This window comes from Chiloscyllium plagiosum, unplaced genomic scaffold, assembly GCF_037043375.1.
Source record: "Chiloscyllium plagiosum isolate Xiang-an unplaced genomic scaffold, Cpla_swu_hap1 HiC_scaffold_12, whole genome shotgun sequence".
NCBI lineage: Eukaryota > Metazoa > Chordata > Chondrichthyes > Orectolobiformes > Hemiscylliidae > Chiloscyllium > Chiloscyllium plagiosum.
The window spans coordinates 72,939,625-72,954,957 of NW_028270150.1; the positions used below are offsets into that span (position 1 = coordinate 72,939,625).

The 15,333-nt window shown below is 40.6% G+C and overlaps 1 protein-coding gene across 1 annotated transcript in view; it reads right to left on the reverse strand.

Moving 5' to 3' along the window:
* Nucleotides 1-15,333, reverse strand: part of LOC122555060 (superoxide dismutase [Cu-Zn]-like) — a 137,640-nt gene that overhangs the window by 19,920 nt on the left and 102,387 nt on the right. The window contains exon 6 of the mRNA XM_087992907.1: nucleotides 10,532-10,601. Coding sequence (XP_087849033.1) covers nucleotides 10,532-10,601 — 70 coding nt within the window. The remainder of the gene's footprint in view (nucleotides 1-10,531; nucleotides 10,602-15,333) is intronic.

Sequence of the window (15,333 nt, forward strand, 5' to 3'; positions counted from 1 at the left end):
TGTACAGTTCTAGTCACCACATTACCAAAAGGACGTGGATGCTTTGGAGAGGGTGCAGACAAGGTTTACAAGGATGTTGCCAGGTATGGAAGGTGCTAGCTATGAAGAGAGGTTGAGTAGGTTAGGTTTGTTTCCATTTGAAAACAGGAGATTGAGGGGGGACCTGATTGAGGTCTACAAAATCATGAAGGGCATAGACAGGATAAATAGAGATAAGCTTTTTCCCAAGGTGAAGGATTCAATAACGAGAGGTCACACTTTCAAGGTGAGAGGTAAAAGGTTTAAGGGGGATACACGCAGCAAGTACTTTACACAGAAGGGTGGTAGGTGCCTGGAATGTGTTGCCAGCAGAGGCAGTAGAAACAGGCATGGTAGATTCATTTAAATGCTTTTGGACAGATGAATGAATAGGTGGGGAGCAGAGGGATACAGATGCTTAGGAATTAGGTGACAGGTTTAGACAGTAGATTTGGATTGATTCAGGCTTGGAGGGCCGAAGGGCCTGTTCCTGGGCTTTAAATTATCTTTGTTCTCTTTGTTCTTTGTTAAATACAATATTGGAAAGTTCCTGTAAGTATTCTTCACAAAGAAAGAAGGTTTCACCCAAAATCAATCACTTCAAAAAGTAGGATCAGCTGTGCAGCCCTTCCAAAAATGCTTCTGGTACCCCAACTATTTACAGATATCAATGCACTCTGTCTGTTAAGCCAATGTTCAAACAAGGCTCTGCAGCAAATCCAACGTCCACAATGGGCTTTCAATTATTTATTTTCATGAAATAAGTCTAGGCTTCTCTACTAAACTTCAACAACATCAGTTTTTCCACAATCCTTCAAAAACTTAAGTTGTGTGAGAAGCGTTAAACATGAAGAACCTTTGTAACAGAAATGACGAGACAGTTAGTACCAACATCATTGTTCCCAGAATCTGGGTCCAAGATACAAAAATCTTCAACTTATTTCATATAAGCAGGTACAATACGCAACACTATCTCTCTCGGGTTATGAGCGTGCTTTCCACTTTCTCCCTCAACAAATTTCAATACATTCTTCACCGTTAGTTCCAAATCAATGACCTCATCCATTGCAGTCCTCACATCAACTGCCAGTAGCATTATCTTTTCACATCTGACACATTTCCACTCTAATACCATGCGAAGGGGAGTAGCAAGACTGGGTATGAACAGTTGATGTCACAACCCTCATCCAAGTAGAGAAGGATGCTGTAAATATTAATGGCACAACAAAAAGAAACATATTCAGGCAAGGGTGGAAACTCATCTGAACAAGGTGTCTGCCTATCAACTGGCACTAATTCATATTCTATTTTCTTTGTAATGTACAACAAATTAATTTAAATTGCAAGTCTTTTTATTCTTTCTTGAGAAGTAGATGCCATTTTGTTACCCATCCCGAATTTCCTATGATTAAGTGGGCATGACACAGACATTACTGTTAGGAAAGAAATTCTAAGATTTTAATCCTCCAACATTGAAGGAACAGCAATATAGTTTCAAGTTAGAATTGTGAAGCTAGAGGTGAACCTGTAAGTGGGTTATATTTCCTTGTTTTGGCAACCCTTAATCTTCTAGCTTGGTTGAGGTTTCAGGTTTAGAATGTGCTGTCTCAGGACATATGATGAGCAGCCACAGTGCATCCTGCTGCCATTGTGCATTAGTGGCAAAAGATGCGACAGTTTGAGTTGGTGGCTGGATGTCAATCAAGCAAAGGGTTTTCTCAAGTGTTGTTGGAGCTGTACTTAACCAGGCAAGTGGAAACTATTCCATCCTACTCCTTAATTCTGCATTACAGGTAGTAGACAAACTCTAGGAAGTCAAAGAGTGAATTACTTGCGAAAAAAACTCTCAGCTTCACAGACCTGCTCACAGTCATTGTAGTTATATAGCTGGTCTAGTTCATTTTCTCATTAATGATAGCCCAGAGATGTTGACAATGAGTGGGTTTACTAATTCAAACGGCATTTCTTTTGCTGGAGTTTATTATTATCTAGCATCTTGTAAGTAACATTCAGGCTAACCCTCATCAGTATAAGTGATAACCCCACTTCTCCCATTGCCCCTATGAATGGAATGACACCTGATGATGAGGGAAACAATGTAACAAATAATTAAGGCAAAGAAACATATGTTTGAAGACGCTGGGGGTGCGAGACATCTTCAGTCTATAATATGAAGTTCAAATGATCCTATTAAATTTTCAGCCCTTAACTTGGCTTCCAGTATTCAAAGCTGATATGACCTTTAATAAAATGAGTTCTGGCCATCTTGATTCCAAACCTGGAACAGAAGTAATGTGTATTATATTATTGCTAGAGGAACTGGACAGATGAAAATCTGTAATATAAAACTCTGGAGAAAATACCAAGTTGTTAATGATAATTTCCCTTTATTCACCTCAAAAATCAGTCAATGAATTTAAAGAATTCAAGCTGTAATCTTCGGGCCAGAATCTGATATTGAGTTTGTCTTTGTAATGGTGACTCTTGTCCCTTTTTCTCGGTCTTTCTCAGCAACAATTTTACATGAGTTTAGATTAGATTAGATTACTTACAGTATGGAAACAGGCCCTTCAGCCCAACAAGTCCACACCGCCCCGCCGAAGCGCAACCCACCCATACTCCTACATTTACCCCTTACCTAACACTACGGGCAATTTAGCGTGGCCAATTCACCTTACCTGCACATCTTTGGACTGTGGGAGGAAACCGGAACACCCGGAGGAAACCCACGCAGACACGGGGAGAACGTGCAAACTCCACACAGTCAGTTGCCAGAGGCGGGAATTGAACCCGGGTCTCTGGCGCTGTGAGGCAGCAGTGCTAACCACTGTGCCACCGTGCCGCCCACGAATTTTTTTTTTTCCCTTCCCTTCACCCCTCCCCCCACCCCCTTTCTCCCCATAGGGGCATTCATAGGGGCAATGGGAGAAGTGGGGTTATCACTTATACTGATGTTCTCATAACATTTTTGGACTGACTTCGATCCATTCAAGAAAGCCTTGCTAGTTTCTGCCAAGTACTTTGTTTAATCAGTTAAAGTTTTTTTTAATAGATATTTTTATTGAAAATTTAACATATTTTTACAAGTTTACAAATTAAAAAAAACCCAAGTATAAACATATTAAACATATAACAAATTATATACAATTAAATCTTAAATAAATAATAAACAAAATTTGTCAAACAAAAAAAAAGATACCGAGAAAAAAAACAAAACTCAACTAACTACTAATTTAACCTACAACTAACCAGAGTGCATAATTAAGTCTTTTACATTATTCAAAGAAGTTAAAAAAAATGACAGATAACACAGAAATTGGGTAGTGAGATACATGCTCGTAATGTACAACATCAAATCGTAACAAAACCCATATTCGTGCAGGATTCCTCTCCCAAGTGGCCCCGGACCAGCCAGGTTTGCCATCTCAATTAAATAAAAGCCCTTGTTAGGATGGCCGAAATATGTGTACTTATGTAATTCAAGAAGAGCTGCCATATTTTACGGAATAATGCGGTATTTTGGTGCACAATATTTGTAAGGAAGTCAAGGGGAATACATTCCATGATTAATCTGTGCCAATTCGAAAGTCCAGGGGGGCCCTCAGCCACCCAGTTTACCAAAATATGTTTCCTTGCACAGAAAGAAAGAATAGAAAATAATCTCTTCCCGTGCATTTGCAGGGAGGGTAAGTTCGAAAAGCCCAAAAGGAGAGATACAGGGTCCACTCTAATTTCTGTTCCTAAGATTTCTGTCAGAGCACTTGCTACTTTAGTCCAATATCTACGGATCTTATGACAGGTCCATAAGCAATGTACAAGAGTGCCCACCTCTATTTTACATTTGGGACACATTGGAGATGCTCCTGCCTTAAATTTTGCCAATCGGTCTGGTGCTATATGGGCCCTATGAAGTATCTTCAACTGAATGACCTGAGTTCTGTTGCAGATGGTGATTCTTCTGGCATTTTCCCAAATGTCATTCCATGTTTCTATAGAGATTTCCAGTCCCAAATCCTGATCCCATGTTTTAAGCAGATTGTCCATATCTCCCGATACTTCATAATGTAATAAATGATAAATAGTGCTGACGGAAGATACCCCCATTGGCCATAGCACTCTACGTTCTCTACCTGATTTATAAAGACTATCTTTCTTCTTGTGTATGTAGTCTCGAATTTGGAAGTATCGAAAGAGGTCTCCATTAGGTAATCCAAATTTCTGACGCAGCTGTTCAAAAGACATCAGGACCCCTTTTTAAACAGTTCCCCTAAACATGAGATAACCCTGGATCTCCAGAGTTTGAAAGTGACATCTGTAAGCCCAGGTTGAAATCCCCATGTTCCCACTATCAGAGTATAGGGGGATGTTTTATGTGAGTTGCCCTCATTTTGCCACATTATATTCCAAGCTTTAATTGTGTTTAGTATTATAGGGTTTTTACATTGATCCGTAATGATTTTCCTCTTGTCTGAAAATAAAAGGTTAATAAGTGGGCATTTTACTTGAGAAGCCTCGATGTCCAGCTAGATTGATTGCAGGTCAGACAAGACCCAATCGGCCATGTAACTTAATAGGGAACTTAACTGATATTTCCTAAAATCTGGGAAATCCAATTCTCCCCTTGCCTGTGGAAGCTGTAGCTTCTTCAGCTTAATGAGAGGCCGTCTATGATTCCAGATAAAGGAACCCAACCAGCCATATAATTTACGTAGTGCCAGCCTCGGCAGCATCACCAGAAGCATTCTCATAGGGTATAGGAGACTAAGCAGGGCATTCATTTTAATTAGTGTTATTCTACCTAGCCAGGAAATTGGAAGGTCTTCCCATCGCTGGAGGTCCTGCCTTATCTTTCCAGTAAATGCACAAAGTTAGCCTTGTATAACTGACCAAATAGTGGGGTAATAAAAATGCCTAAATATAAGAAACCCTCCAGGGACCACCGAAAGGGAAAGTGGGATCCGTCCAATAAGTGGGATATACTAGCAAGGCCACCCATTGTCATAGCCTGATTTTGAGAAATTAATTTTAGAGCCTGAAAATACACTAAATGTATTAATAACTTGGATTAAGCGAGGCACGTTAATCAAAGGATTACTGAGAAATAGAAGATCATCTGCATAAAGGGTAATTTTATGTTTACCTGTATCAATCCTCGGGGCCGTTATATTAGGGTCAACCCGTATAGCTTCTGCTAGTGGCTCAATTATTAGCGTAAATAGCAATGGCGAAAGAGGACATCCCTGACAGCAGCCCCTACCTACACTGAAGCTATCGAGCCTAATCCATTGGTAATCACAACTGCTTTGGGATCACTAAACAGTGTTGAGACCCATTTGGTAAACGCCTTTCCAACGCCAAACCTTTCCAATGTGTAAAACAAATATGACTATTCAACCCTGTCGAATGCCTTTTCCACGTCTAATGAGACTACTACACCTAGTAGCTTTCCCTGATGGCAAGCTTGAATCACATTCAAAACCCTTCTGACATTATTGAATGATCTACGGCCCTTAATAAATCCCGTCTGATCCTCCTTTATGATATGTGGCAATATCCTTTCTAGTCTCAATGCTAACGTTTTAGAGAGGATTTTAAAATCTACATTTAGCAAGGATATTGTTCTGTATGACGCGCAATCTTCTGGGTCCTTTCCTTTTTTGAGGATAAGAGAGATATTCGCCTCTTTCAGCGAAAGCAGGAGACAACCCTGATTGTATGAACAGTTATACATGTCCATAAGTGGACCAGCCAATATTCCTGTAAATTCTTTATAGAATTCAGCTTGAAAGCCATCTGGGCCGGGCGCCTTACCGCTCTGAAGTTGCCTGATTGCGTCAAGTATTTCTTGGATTGTTAGGGGAACATTCAAGACCGATACCTGTTCCGGAGTTAGGTCCAGAAAGGTCAGGTTTTTAAAAAATGACTGCATCCTCCTAGTCCTGTCTTCGCAATCCTGCGATTTATATAAATCAGAATAAAATTTTCTAAAGATTGCGTTAATCCTTTTATGATCATGAATCAGAATACCCGTACTTTCCTTGATAGGCCTTCTTTTTCTTTGCGAGAAATGCCAAGTATCTACCAGGTTTATCGCCAAATTCATATAACCTTTGTTTTGCAAATAATATTTCCTTCTTAGTCATTTGGGTAAGCGTGGTGTTTAGAGCTGTCCTAAGGGCCGTAATCCTTTGTAATTTGATGATAGAAGATCTGTCAGCGTATGCTGTTTCAGCCGCTTTTAAGCGAGCTTCGAGCAGACCCTGTTGTTCTCCCTTTAATTTTTTCTGGGTCGCTGAGTATGAGATGATCAAACCTCGCACGTAAGCTTTGATGGTCTCCCACATCATTGATGGGTTGCTAGCTGTACCTGAATTAATTTCTAAAAAAGTTTTAAATTCTTGAGAGAAGCACTTTACAAATTTACTATCTTTCATCAGAAAGGAGTCCATACGCAATGCTGGGGGGATATCTCATTGTTCCTCACCTTGATTTCCATATATACAGCAACGTGATCAGAAGTTGCCTATTTTACAGGATGATATGGAATTTTTAAAAAATCAAGGGGGCAAAAAACATATTGATTCTGGTGTGACATTTATGTGGATTAGAGTAAAAAGAAAAATCTCTGCCCTGTGGATGAAGGCATCTCCATACATCTACTAGTCCTAATTCTTTGTTCAAATCCACCAATTGTCTAGATCTGGGAGATACTCCTGCAGTACTCTTGGGAATCCTATCTATTTCCCGATCCATAATACAATTAAAAATCTCCCCCTATAATTGTATGACGAGCACCGAGAGCCATCAATTTTGAGAAGGCTTCCGTTATAAATTTAAAAGGATGCGCCGGGGGGGGGGGGGCAATACAAATTTAAGATCCCATATTCCTCTCCATTTATAAGGGCTTTAATCAGAATATATCATCCAGATTCGTCTTTTATCTGATTTAGGATTTTGAAAGGGAAATTCTTCCGAATAAGAATAACAACTCCCCTGCTTTTTGAGCTGAAAGAAGAAAAAAAGGCCTGATCAAATCCACCCTGTCGTAATTTCAAGTGTTCTTTATCGAATAGGAGAGCTATAGAAGAGCTCTCCTGTAGGAGAGCTATATCAACCCTTTCTTTGAGGTTTGATAGTATTTTCTTCCTTTTGACTGGTGAATTACTCCCCTTGACATTCCAGATGCACCACTTAACCGACTAATCAACCATAATCGTCCGGGCAAGTCCAAGACCCTATCCAGAACATCCCGAGCATAGAGCATATAAATTTTACAAAAATAAAAGGCTCTTTAATACACTCACATCAATATAATAAAATAATTATTTCTAAATTTTAAAAATATAAAACATATTTAAATGGAGATTTTCCCCCTTTTTCACTGGGGGTATCACTTCCTTTCCAACAGTCCATCGTATCCTCTCCCAACCAGTGCCCCATCCTTTACCCAGGTGCTCCTCGATAGGATGAAGAAAATTCAAATATACTACAGAGCTAGAGTTAACAGTGAGCACCCTACACCCCACCCACACCAACATGTGGATATATTTGGTAATGTTAATACCATGTATAAACATATATAACTATAAAATTACAGCCTCAACAAGTAATAATTAAATATAATAATACAAAATAACAGGGGAAAACCTAAAGACAGAAATAAAACAGGATAAGGTAACCACCTCCCCCCACCAACATTATCTAGACCACCCAGCCTATATTTAAAAAAAGGGGGAGAAAATCGCTAAATAGAGAACAAATAAATAAATCCCTCTCCCCACCCCCTGAAGACAATATTAAACAGTTAGGTAAAAAAAGAGATTAATATAATAAAAAGGGAGGGGATGTAAACCGGAGTGGGGGGGAGAGCAAAACAACATCAATTAACTCTTAGGTAAATTTTAAGAGAGTCCAAAAATTCCTTGGCCTTTTCCGGCGATCCGAAGTTATACACGAACCCTTCATGGTTAAAGCGTAGCGTAAGGAATACTGAATATTTAAGTCCCTTCAACACTTCTTCGCTTCATCAAACGCCTTCCTCTTTCGGACCAGAGATGGGGAAAAGTCCTGGAATCCTTGGATCCTTTATAAATCATGATTTGGGGATCTTTCCCAAGATTTCTGGAAACTTCTAAGAGCATCTGCCTCTCCTTATAGCTCTGCAGCCGGAACAGGACCGGGCGGGGGCGCTGGTTTGAGCTGGGCCCGTGTATTGCAACCCAGCAGGCCCATTCCACCCTTAACTGGCCTGATCCAGCCTCCAGATTTAAAAGCTGTGGAAGCCATTGTTCGAGAAACGCTGTAAGCTGGCCTTCCTCTTCCCGTTCGGGAAGACCCAGCAAACGAATATTTATCCGATGACCTCGATTCTCGAGGTCGTCAATGTGATTCTCTAAGGTCCAGACTCACTGTTCGAGAGTCCAGACCCGCTCCATGGCCGATTTTGCTGTAGTCTTGGAGGTCGTGGTCTTTAGCACCGCCTGTCCGACTCGGCGCTCAATTTCCTTGATGTTTCAGTCATGCTTTTGTAGCGCAGCCGAGAGTGAGTCCCATCGGCTCTGGTACTCTTCGATGAAGGCGTCGATCTTCGCATCGGGTTTAGAGATTATTTCTGCGAGGCTCGCCACTGTAGGTAAGTCCCCCGGGGTGGCTGCGGACGCCTCTGCTGCAGCTGGAGAGGGTGGGGGAGGGGTTCCTGCCTGCTGTGGGCTCCCTTCCATTTAGTCATTTTTACTGGAGATTAAATTGTTTAAATTCAGTACTAAGCGACTAATTACATTAAGTAAAAACTATTTTGAATGATTTGGTGAGTGTGGTGGAGGTGGGTGACCCACTTTGCCCAAGTCTTGGGAGGAGCACTATAGACTCAGACTTGCTGGGTCGCCGCCATCTTGGATCCCCCAAACAAAGTATTTAACTTGGCATTTAAAGGAAAGACAGCAGGAATGCATAATAGGCACTCATCATTTTCATAGTTTATATTCCATTCAGGATGAAGAAGTTAAAAATCACTTCTGTTCAGCACCTAAATCAAGTCAATGGAAGGCCAACTTGTTTATGCAACTTATGATCCCAGAATAGAATTGACGGAAGGGTAGTCTCCCTCAACATTTGACACTCATCCAACATTGCCAAAAAAGAATACATGTTCTTTTACCTCAATTAAGGTTTTCGCAAAACATCCGTCGGATTTATTTAGCAACAGAGATTACACTCCAACCGTGATAGATTATCTGAGGAAAGCTTTGAAATATCAGAAATATAAAAAAAAGTGCTATGTAATGCAAGTTCTTTTGTCAATATTGCTTTATAAATGCCAGTCACTTTTGTTGAGATCCACAATTTTCTGAGTACAGGAGAAAAAGGGCTTACACTATGTATCAATATACAAAACTAGCTTTGGAGCTGAAAGACGAATGATACTTTTGAGGAGAACAGCTAACAGAACTTTTACTGGACGTTCAGCTTCTTATCATTCAGAGTTCCATTCAAATTGTCACCTTTAAAAACTTAGAACTATTTTTGCATGTCATAAAGTTTGGACCCTGAACACAAATCGAAAAATCACCTTTCTCAGGATATTTAATTCAAAAAAAGTTCTGAACAATTGATCAACTGTTAGTCTGCATAATTGGGGGAGAGTGAGTGTTGGGGGAGAGTGTGAGTGTGGGACGGGGGAGAGTGAGTGTGGGTTGGGGGAGAGAGTGAGGGGGCGGGAGATGAATGGGAGCGATGCCGAACAAAGAGACATGGGAGTGTAGGTTCTTAGTTCCTTGAAAGTGGAATTGTGGTGTTTGGCAAACTTGCCTTCATTGGTCTGTACACTGACTATAGGAGTTGGGATGTCATGTTGTGGCTGTACAGGACATCGGTAATACCATTTTCAGAATACTACGTTCAATTCTGCTCTGCCTTCTATAGGAAATATGTTGTTAAACTTGAAAGGCTCTGAAAAGATTGACAAAGATGTTGCCAGTGTCAGAGACTGAGGGATGGCCTTATGGAGGTTTTTAAAATCATGAGGGGCATGGATAGGGTAAAGAGCCTTTTTCCTAGGGTAGTCCAAAATAGAGGGCATAGGTTTAAGGAGAGAGGGGAAACGTTTAAAAGGGATCCAAGGGACAGCTTTTTCACTCAGAGGGTGGTGTGTGTATGGAACAAGCTGACAGAGGAGGTGGTGGAGGTAGTTGAAATTAAATAGTTAAAGAGCGTCTGGATGGGTACATGAATAGGAAAGGTGTAGAAGGATATGGGCCAAATGTTGGCCAATGGGACAAGATCAGCTTAGGATATCTGCTTGGACCGAAGGGTTTGTTTCCATGCTGTATAGCTCTGTGACTCTGTCGTATATTTGAAGTTTAAGAACTTTACTCAAAGTTACAAAAAGATTTATCAAAAACACAAACATAGGTGGCCTATATGTTTAATCTTTAAATATCTGAAGCACAAATTGATCTACTCAGAACTCTACTTAGAAACTAAATAAAGCATCTTAATGCAAGAAATACCTCACCTGTCTGCATCTTCTGGTCCACCATGTTTTTTGTTGCAGGGGTTATAATGAATGCCCGAACTCATGTACCCTAAAACAAATAATTTGCATTCGAGTTACTTTGTATTTAGTTCTGTAAACAACAGAAAATTACTAAACATGTCTTTTGACCTTGGATCATCACTTGTTTTCTGGCAATTTATGTTTTTTTGATCCCATAGAGGAAAGATGCAGAGAACAAATGGAAAATATGCAATACCAACACCACTATAAGTTTTAAATAACCAAATTAAAGAAGCTACACAGATACTCTCATACATGTAGACAATCAGAATGGAGGCATCTCCAAGAAGTACATTCAAAATGTATGAGAGAAGGAAATGAAAAAGAAACAAAAATGGAATCTTCAGGATTAATAAATAATTTTCTCCTTTAAAATACCCAAATATTTCACATAGGGAGATTGAGGAATAGTGGAAGAAAGATTGGGAAATAGGACCAAAAGCAAATTTGAACAATTTTACAGAAGAAGTTGAAGTGGCAGAGGGAATGGCAGAGAGAGGTTGGAGAAGAGAAGTTGAAGCACAAAAGACTAAATGTTATGAATTAGCTCTCCCATCATACATGATTTCAGAAGAGGCTAGAGTACCCAAAGTGATACTTTAGGGGAGGCTATAGTAGTTTTATTGCTGCACTAATAATCCAGTGACCCAAGTCATGTTGCGGGAGTTCAAATCCACACGGGAGATGGTGAAATTTAAATTTGATGCAAATCTGGAATCAAGAATCTAATAAGGACTATAAATCCATTGTTGATTGTTAGAAAAAAAACATTTGGTTCACTAATGTCCTTTAAAGAAGGAAGCTGCCATCCTTCCCTAATATTGCCTACATGTGATTCTGACTCGCAGCAGTGTCATTGATTCTTAACTGCCCTCTGGGCAAATTAGAGACGGGCAATAAATGCTAGTCTAACCAGTGATGCCCTCGTCCAACAAATAAAAAGAATTGTGTTCATTTATAAAACCTATCTCAGCATTTTCAATACTAATGAGAAAGGTAAACCATGTATAATGGGTTTTAGTTATGCATCAAAACTTACACAGGGGGGATCCAAGATGGCGGCGACCCAGTAAGACTGAGTCTATAGTGCTCCTCCCAAGACCTGGGCACAGTGGGTCATCTACCCCCTACCAAGCTCACCAAATCATTTATAAATCATTTTTAACAGTTTAGTAACTCAATTAGTTGTGCAATATTATATTTAAGCAACTTTATCCTAAGTTAAAATGACTAAAGGGAAGGGAGCCCGCAGCTCTCAGCAAGCAGGAACCCCTCCCCCACACTCTCCAGCTGCAGCAGAGGCGTCCACAGCCGCCCCGGGGGACTTACCTACAGTAGCAAGCCTTGCAGAAATGCTTTCCAAGCTTGACTCGAAGATCGATGCCTTTATCGTCGAATCCAGGAACCGTTGGGAGTCGTTGTCGGCCGCGCTGAAGAAGCACGACCGTGAAATTGAAGAAATTCAACGCCGAGTCGGAGGGGCGGAGCTAAAGGCCGCGACCTCGGAGACAACCGCTCAATCGGCCGTGGATCAGGTCCGGACTCTCGAGCAGCGAGTCCGGACCTTGGAAAATCATATTGACGACCTCGATAATCGAGGTCGTCGAAAAAATATTCGTTTGCTGGGCCTTCCCGAGCAGGAAGAGGAAGGCCAGCTTACAGCATTCCTGGAGCAGTGGCTGCCACAACTTTTAAATCTGCAAGCTGGATCAGGCCAGGTAAGGGTGGAATGGGCCTACCGGGTCGCAATACGCGGGCCCGGCTCGAACCAGCGCCCACGCCCGGTCCTGTTCCGGCTGCAGAGCTACAAGGAGAGGCAGATACTCCTAGAAGCCTCTAGAAATCTCGGAAAAGACCCCCAAGCTATGATCTACAAAGGATCCAAGATCATGCTATTTCAGGACTTTTCCCCGGCTCTGGTTCGAAAGAGGAAGGCATTCGACGAGGCGAAGAAGCGTTTAAGGGACTTAAATGTACAGTACTCCTTACGCTACCCCAGCGATGTTACGCTTTAACCATGAAGGATCTGTATATAACTTTGGATCACCAGAAAAGGCTAAGGAATTCTTGGACTCTCTTAGATAAACTGTAGGACATAATGGATGTTGGTCTGCCTTCCCCCCCCCCCCCCCCCCGTTTTGGTTTATATCCGCTCCCTTTTTTTTTTCTTACCTTATTGCTTAATATTATTATGGGGGGTGGGGAGAGGGATTTGATTTTCTCCCCCCCCCCCCCCGCCTTGGAGTTGTTTTCTGTTATTATTTTATGTATATATGAGAGGTGTATGTATATGTGTGTGTGTATATATATATATATATATATATGTATGTGTATGTATATATATGTATATATAAGCTGGGGGATTTGGTTAATGTTGGTGGGGGGAGGTGGTTACCTTATTCGATTTTACCTCTGTCTTTAGGAGCGGGGTTGTTTTTCCCTTCGTTATTTTGTATTATCATATTTAATTATTATTTGTTGAACTGGTAATTTTATAGTTATATGTTTATATATGGTATTAACATTACCAAATATACCCAGGTGTTGGTAGGGGTGGGGGTGGGGTGCTCACTGTTAACTCTAGCTTTGTATTATATTTGAATTTTCCTCATTTGATTGAGGAGTGCCTAGGTCAAGGGTGGGGCATCGGTTGGGAGAGGATATGAGGGATTTTTGGAGAGGAAGTGATGCCCCCTGGGAACAAGGGGGAAAGTCTCCACTTAGATACGTTTTATTTTTTTTTATTTAGAAATAGTTTTTTACTGTATTGTTGTGGGTGTATTAAAGAGGGTTTATTTTTGTAAATTTTACATGTTCCATGCTCGGGATGTTCTGGATAGGGTTCCCCCTCCCGAGGGGTCTCGGATTGGCCCAGAGGATTATGGTTGATCAATCGGTTAAGTGGTGCACCTGGAATGTCAAGGGGAGTAATTCGCCACTTAAAAGGAAGAAAATATTATCAAATCTTAAGAAGGAAAGAGTTGATATAGCTCTCCTACAGGAGACACACCTGTCAGATAAAGAACACTTGAAATTACGACAGGGCGGATTTGATCAGGCCTTTTTTCCTTCTTTTAGCTCAAAAAGCAGGGGAGTTGTTATTCTTGTTCGGAAGAATTTCCCTTTCAAAATCCTAAAGCAGATAAAAGACGAATCTGGACGATATATCTTGATTAAAGCTCTCATAAATGGAGAGGAATATGGGATTTTAAATTTGTACTGCCCCCCGGCACACCCCTTTAAATTTATAACGGAAGCCTTTTCAAAATTGATGGCTTTTGATGCCCGTCATATAATTATAGGGGGAGACTTTAACTGTATTATGGATCCGGAAATAGACAGGATTCCCAAGAGTACTGCAGGAGTATCTCCCAGATCTAGACAATTGATGGATCTGAACAAAGAATTAGGATTAGTAGATGTATGGAGATGTCTTCATCCACAGGGTAGAGATTTTTCTTTCTACTCTAATCCACATAAATGTCACACCAGAATTGATATGTTTTTTGCCCCCTCAATTTTTTTAAATTCCATATCATCCTGTAAAATAGGTAATATAGCAATTTCTGACCACGCTGCTGTATATATGGAAACTAAGGCGAGGAACAGTGGGACATCCCCTCGGCATTGGCGTATGGACCCCTTCTTAATGAAAGATAGTAAATTTGTAAAGTACTTCTCGCAAGAATTTAAAACTTTTTTAGAAATTAATTCAGGTACAGCTAGCAACCCATCAATGATGTGGGAGACCATCAAAGCTTACACGCGAGGCTTGATCATCTCCTACTCTGCGACCCAGAAGAAATTAAAGGGAGAACAACAGCGTCTGCTTGAAGCCCGCTTAAAAGCGGCTGAAACAGCATACACTGATAGACCCTCTATTATTAAATTGCAAAGGATTACAGCTCTTAGGACAGCTCTAAATACTACACTTACTCAAACGGCTAAGAGGGAAATATTATTTGCAAAGCAAAGGTTATATGAATATGGCGACAAACCGGGTAGATACTTAGCATTTCTTGCAAAGAAAAAAAAGGCCCCTCAGACTATTATGTCTATCAAGGAAAGTACGGGTATTTTGACTCATGATCATAAAAAGATTAATGCGGCCTTTAGAAAATTCTATTCTGAGTTATATAAATCACAGGATTGTGAAGATAGGACGAAGAGGATGCAGTCATTTTTTAAAAATTTGACTTTTCCAGACCTAACTCCGGAACAAGTATCGGTCCTAAATGCTCCTCTTACACCCCAAGAAATAGTTGATGCAATTAGGCACCTTCAAAATGGTAAGACGCCGGGCCCAGATGGCTTTCAAGCTGAATTCTATAAAGAATTTACAGAAATACTGGTTGGTCCACTTATGGATATGTATAACTATGCATATAGTCAGGGCTGTCTCCCGCCTTCGTTGAAAGAGGCAAATATCTCTCTTATCCTTAAAAAAGGAAAAGACCCAGAAGATTGTACATCATACAGACCAATATCCTTGCTAAATGTAGATTTTAAAATCCTCTCTAAAACGTTAGCACTGAGATTAGAAAGGATACTGCCACATATTATAAAGGAGGATCAGACGGGGTTTATTAAGGGCCGTAGATCATCCAATAATGTTAGAAGGGCTCTGAATATGATTCAAGCTTGTCAACAGGGAAAGATACCAGGAGTAGTGGTTTCATTAGACGCGGAAAAGGCATTTGATAGGGTCGAATGGTCATATTTGTTTTACACATTGGAGAGGTTTGGTGTTGGACAGGTGT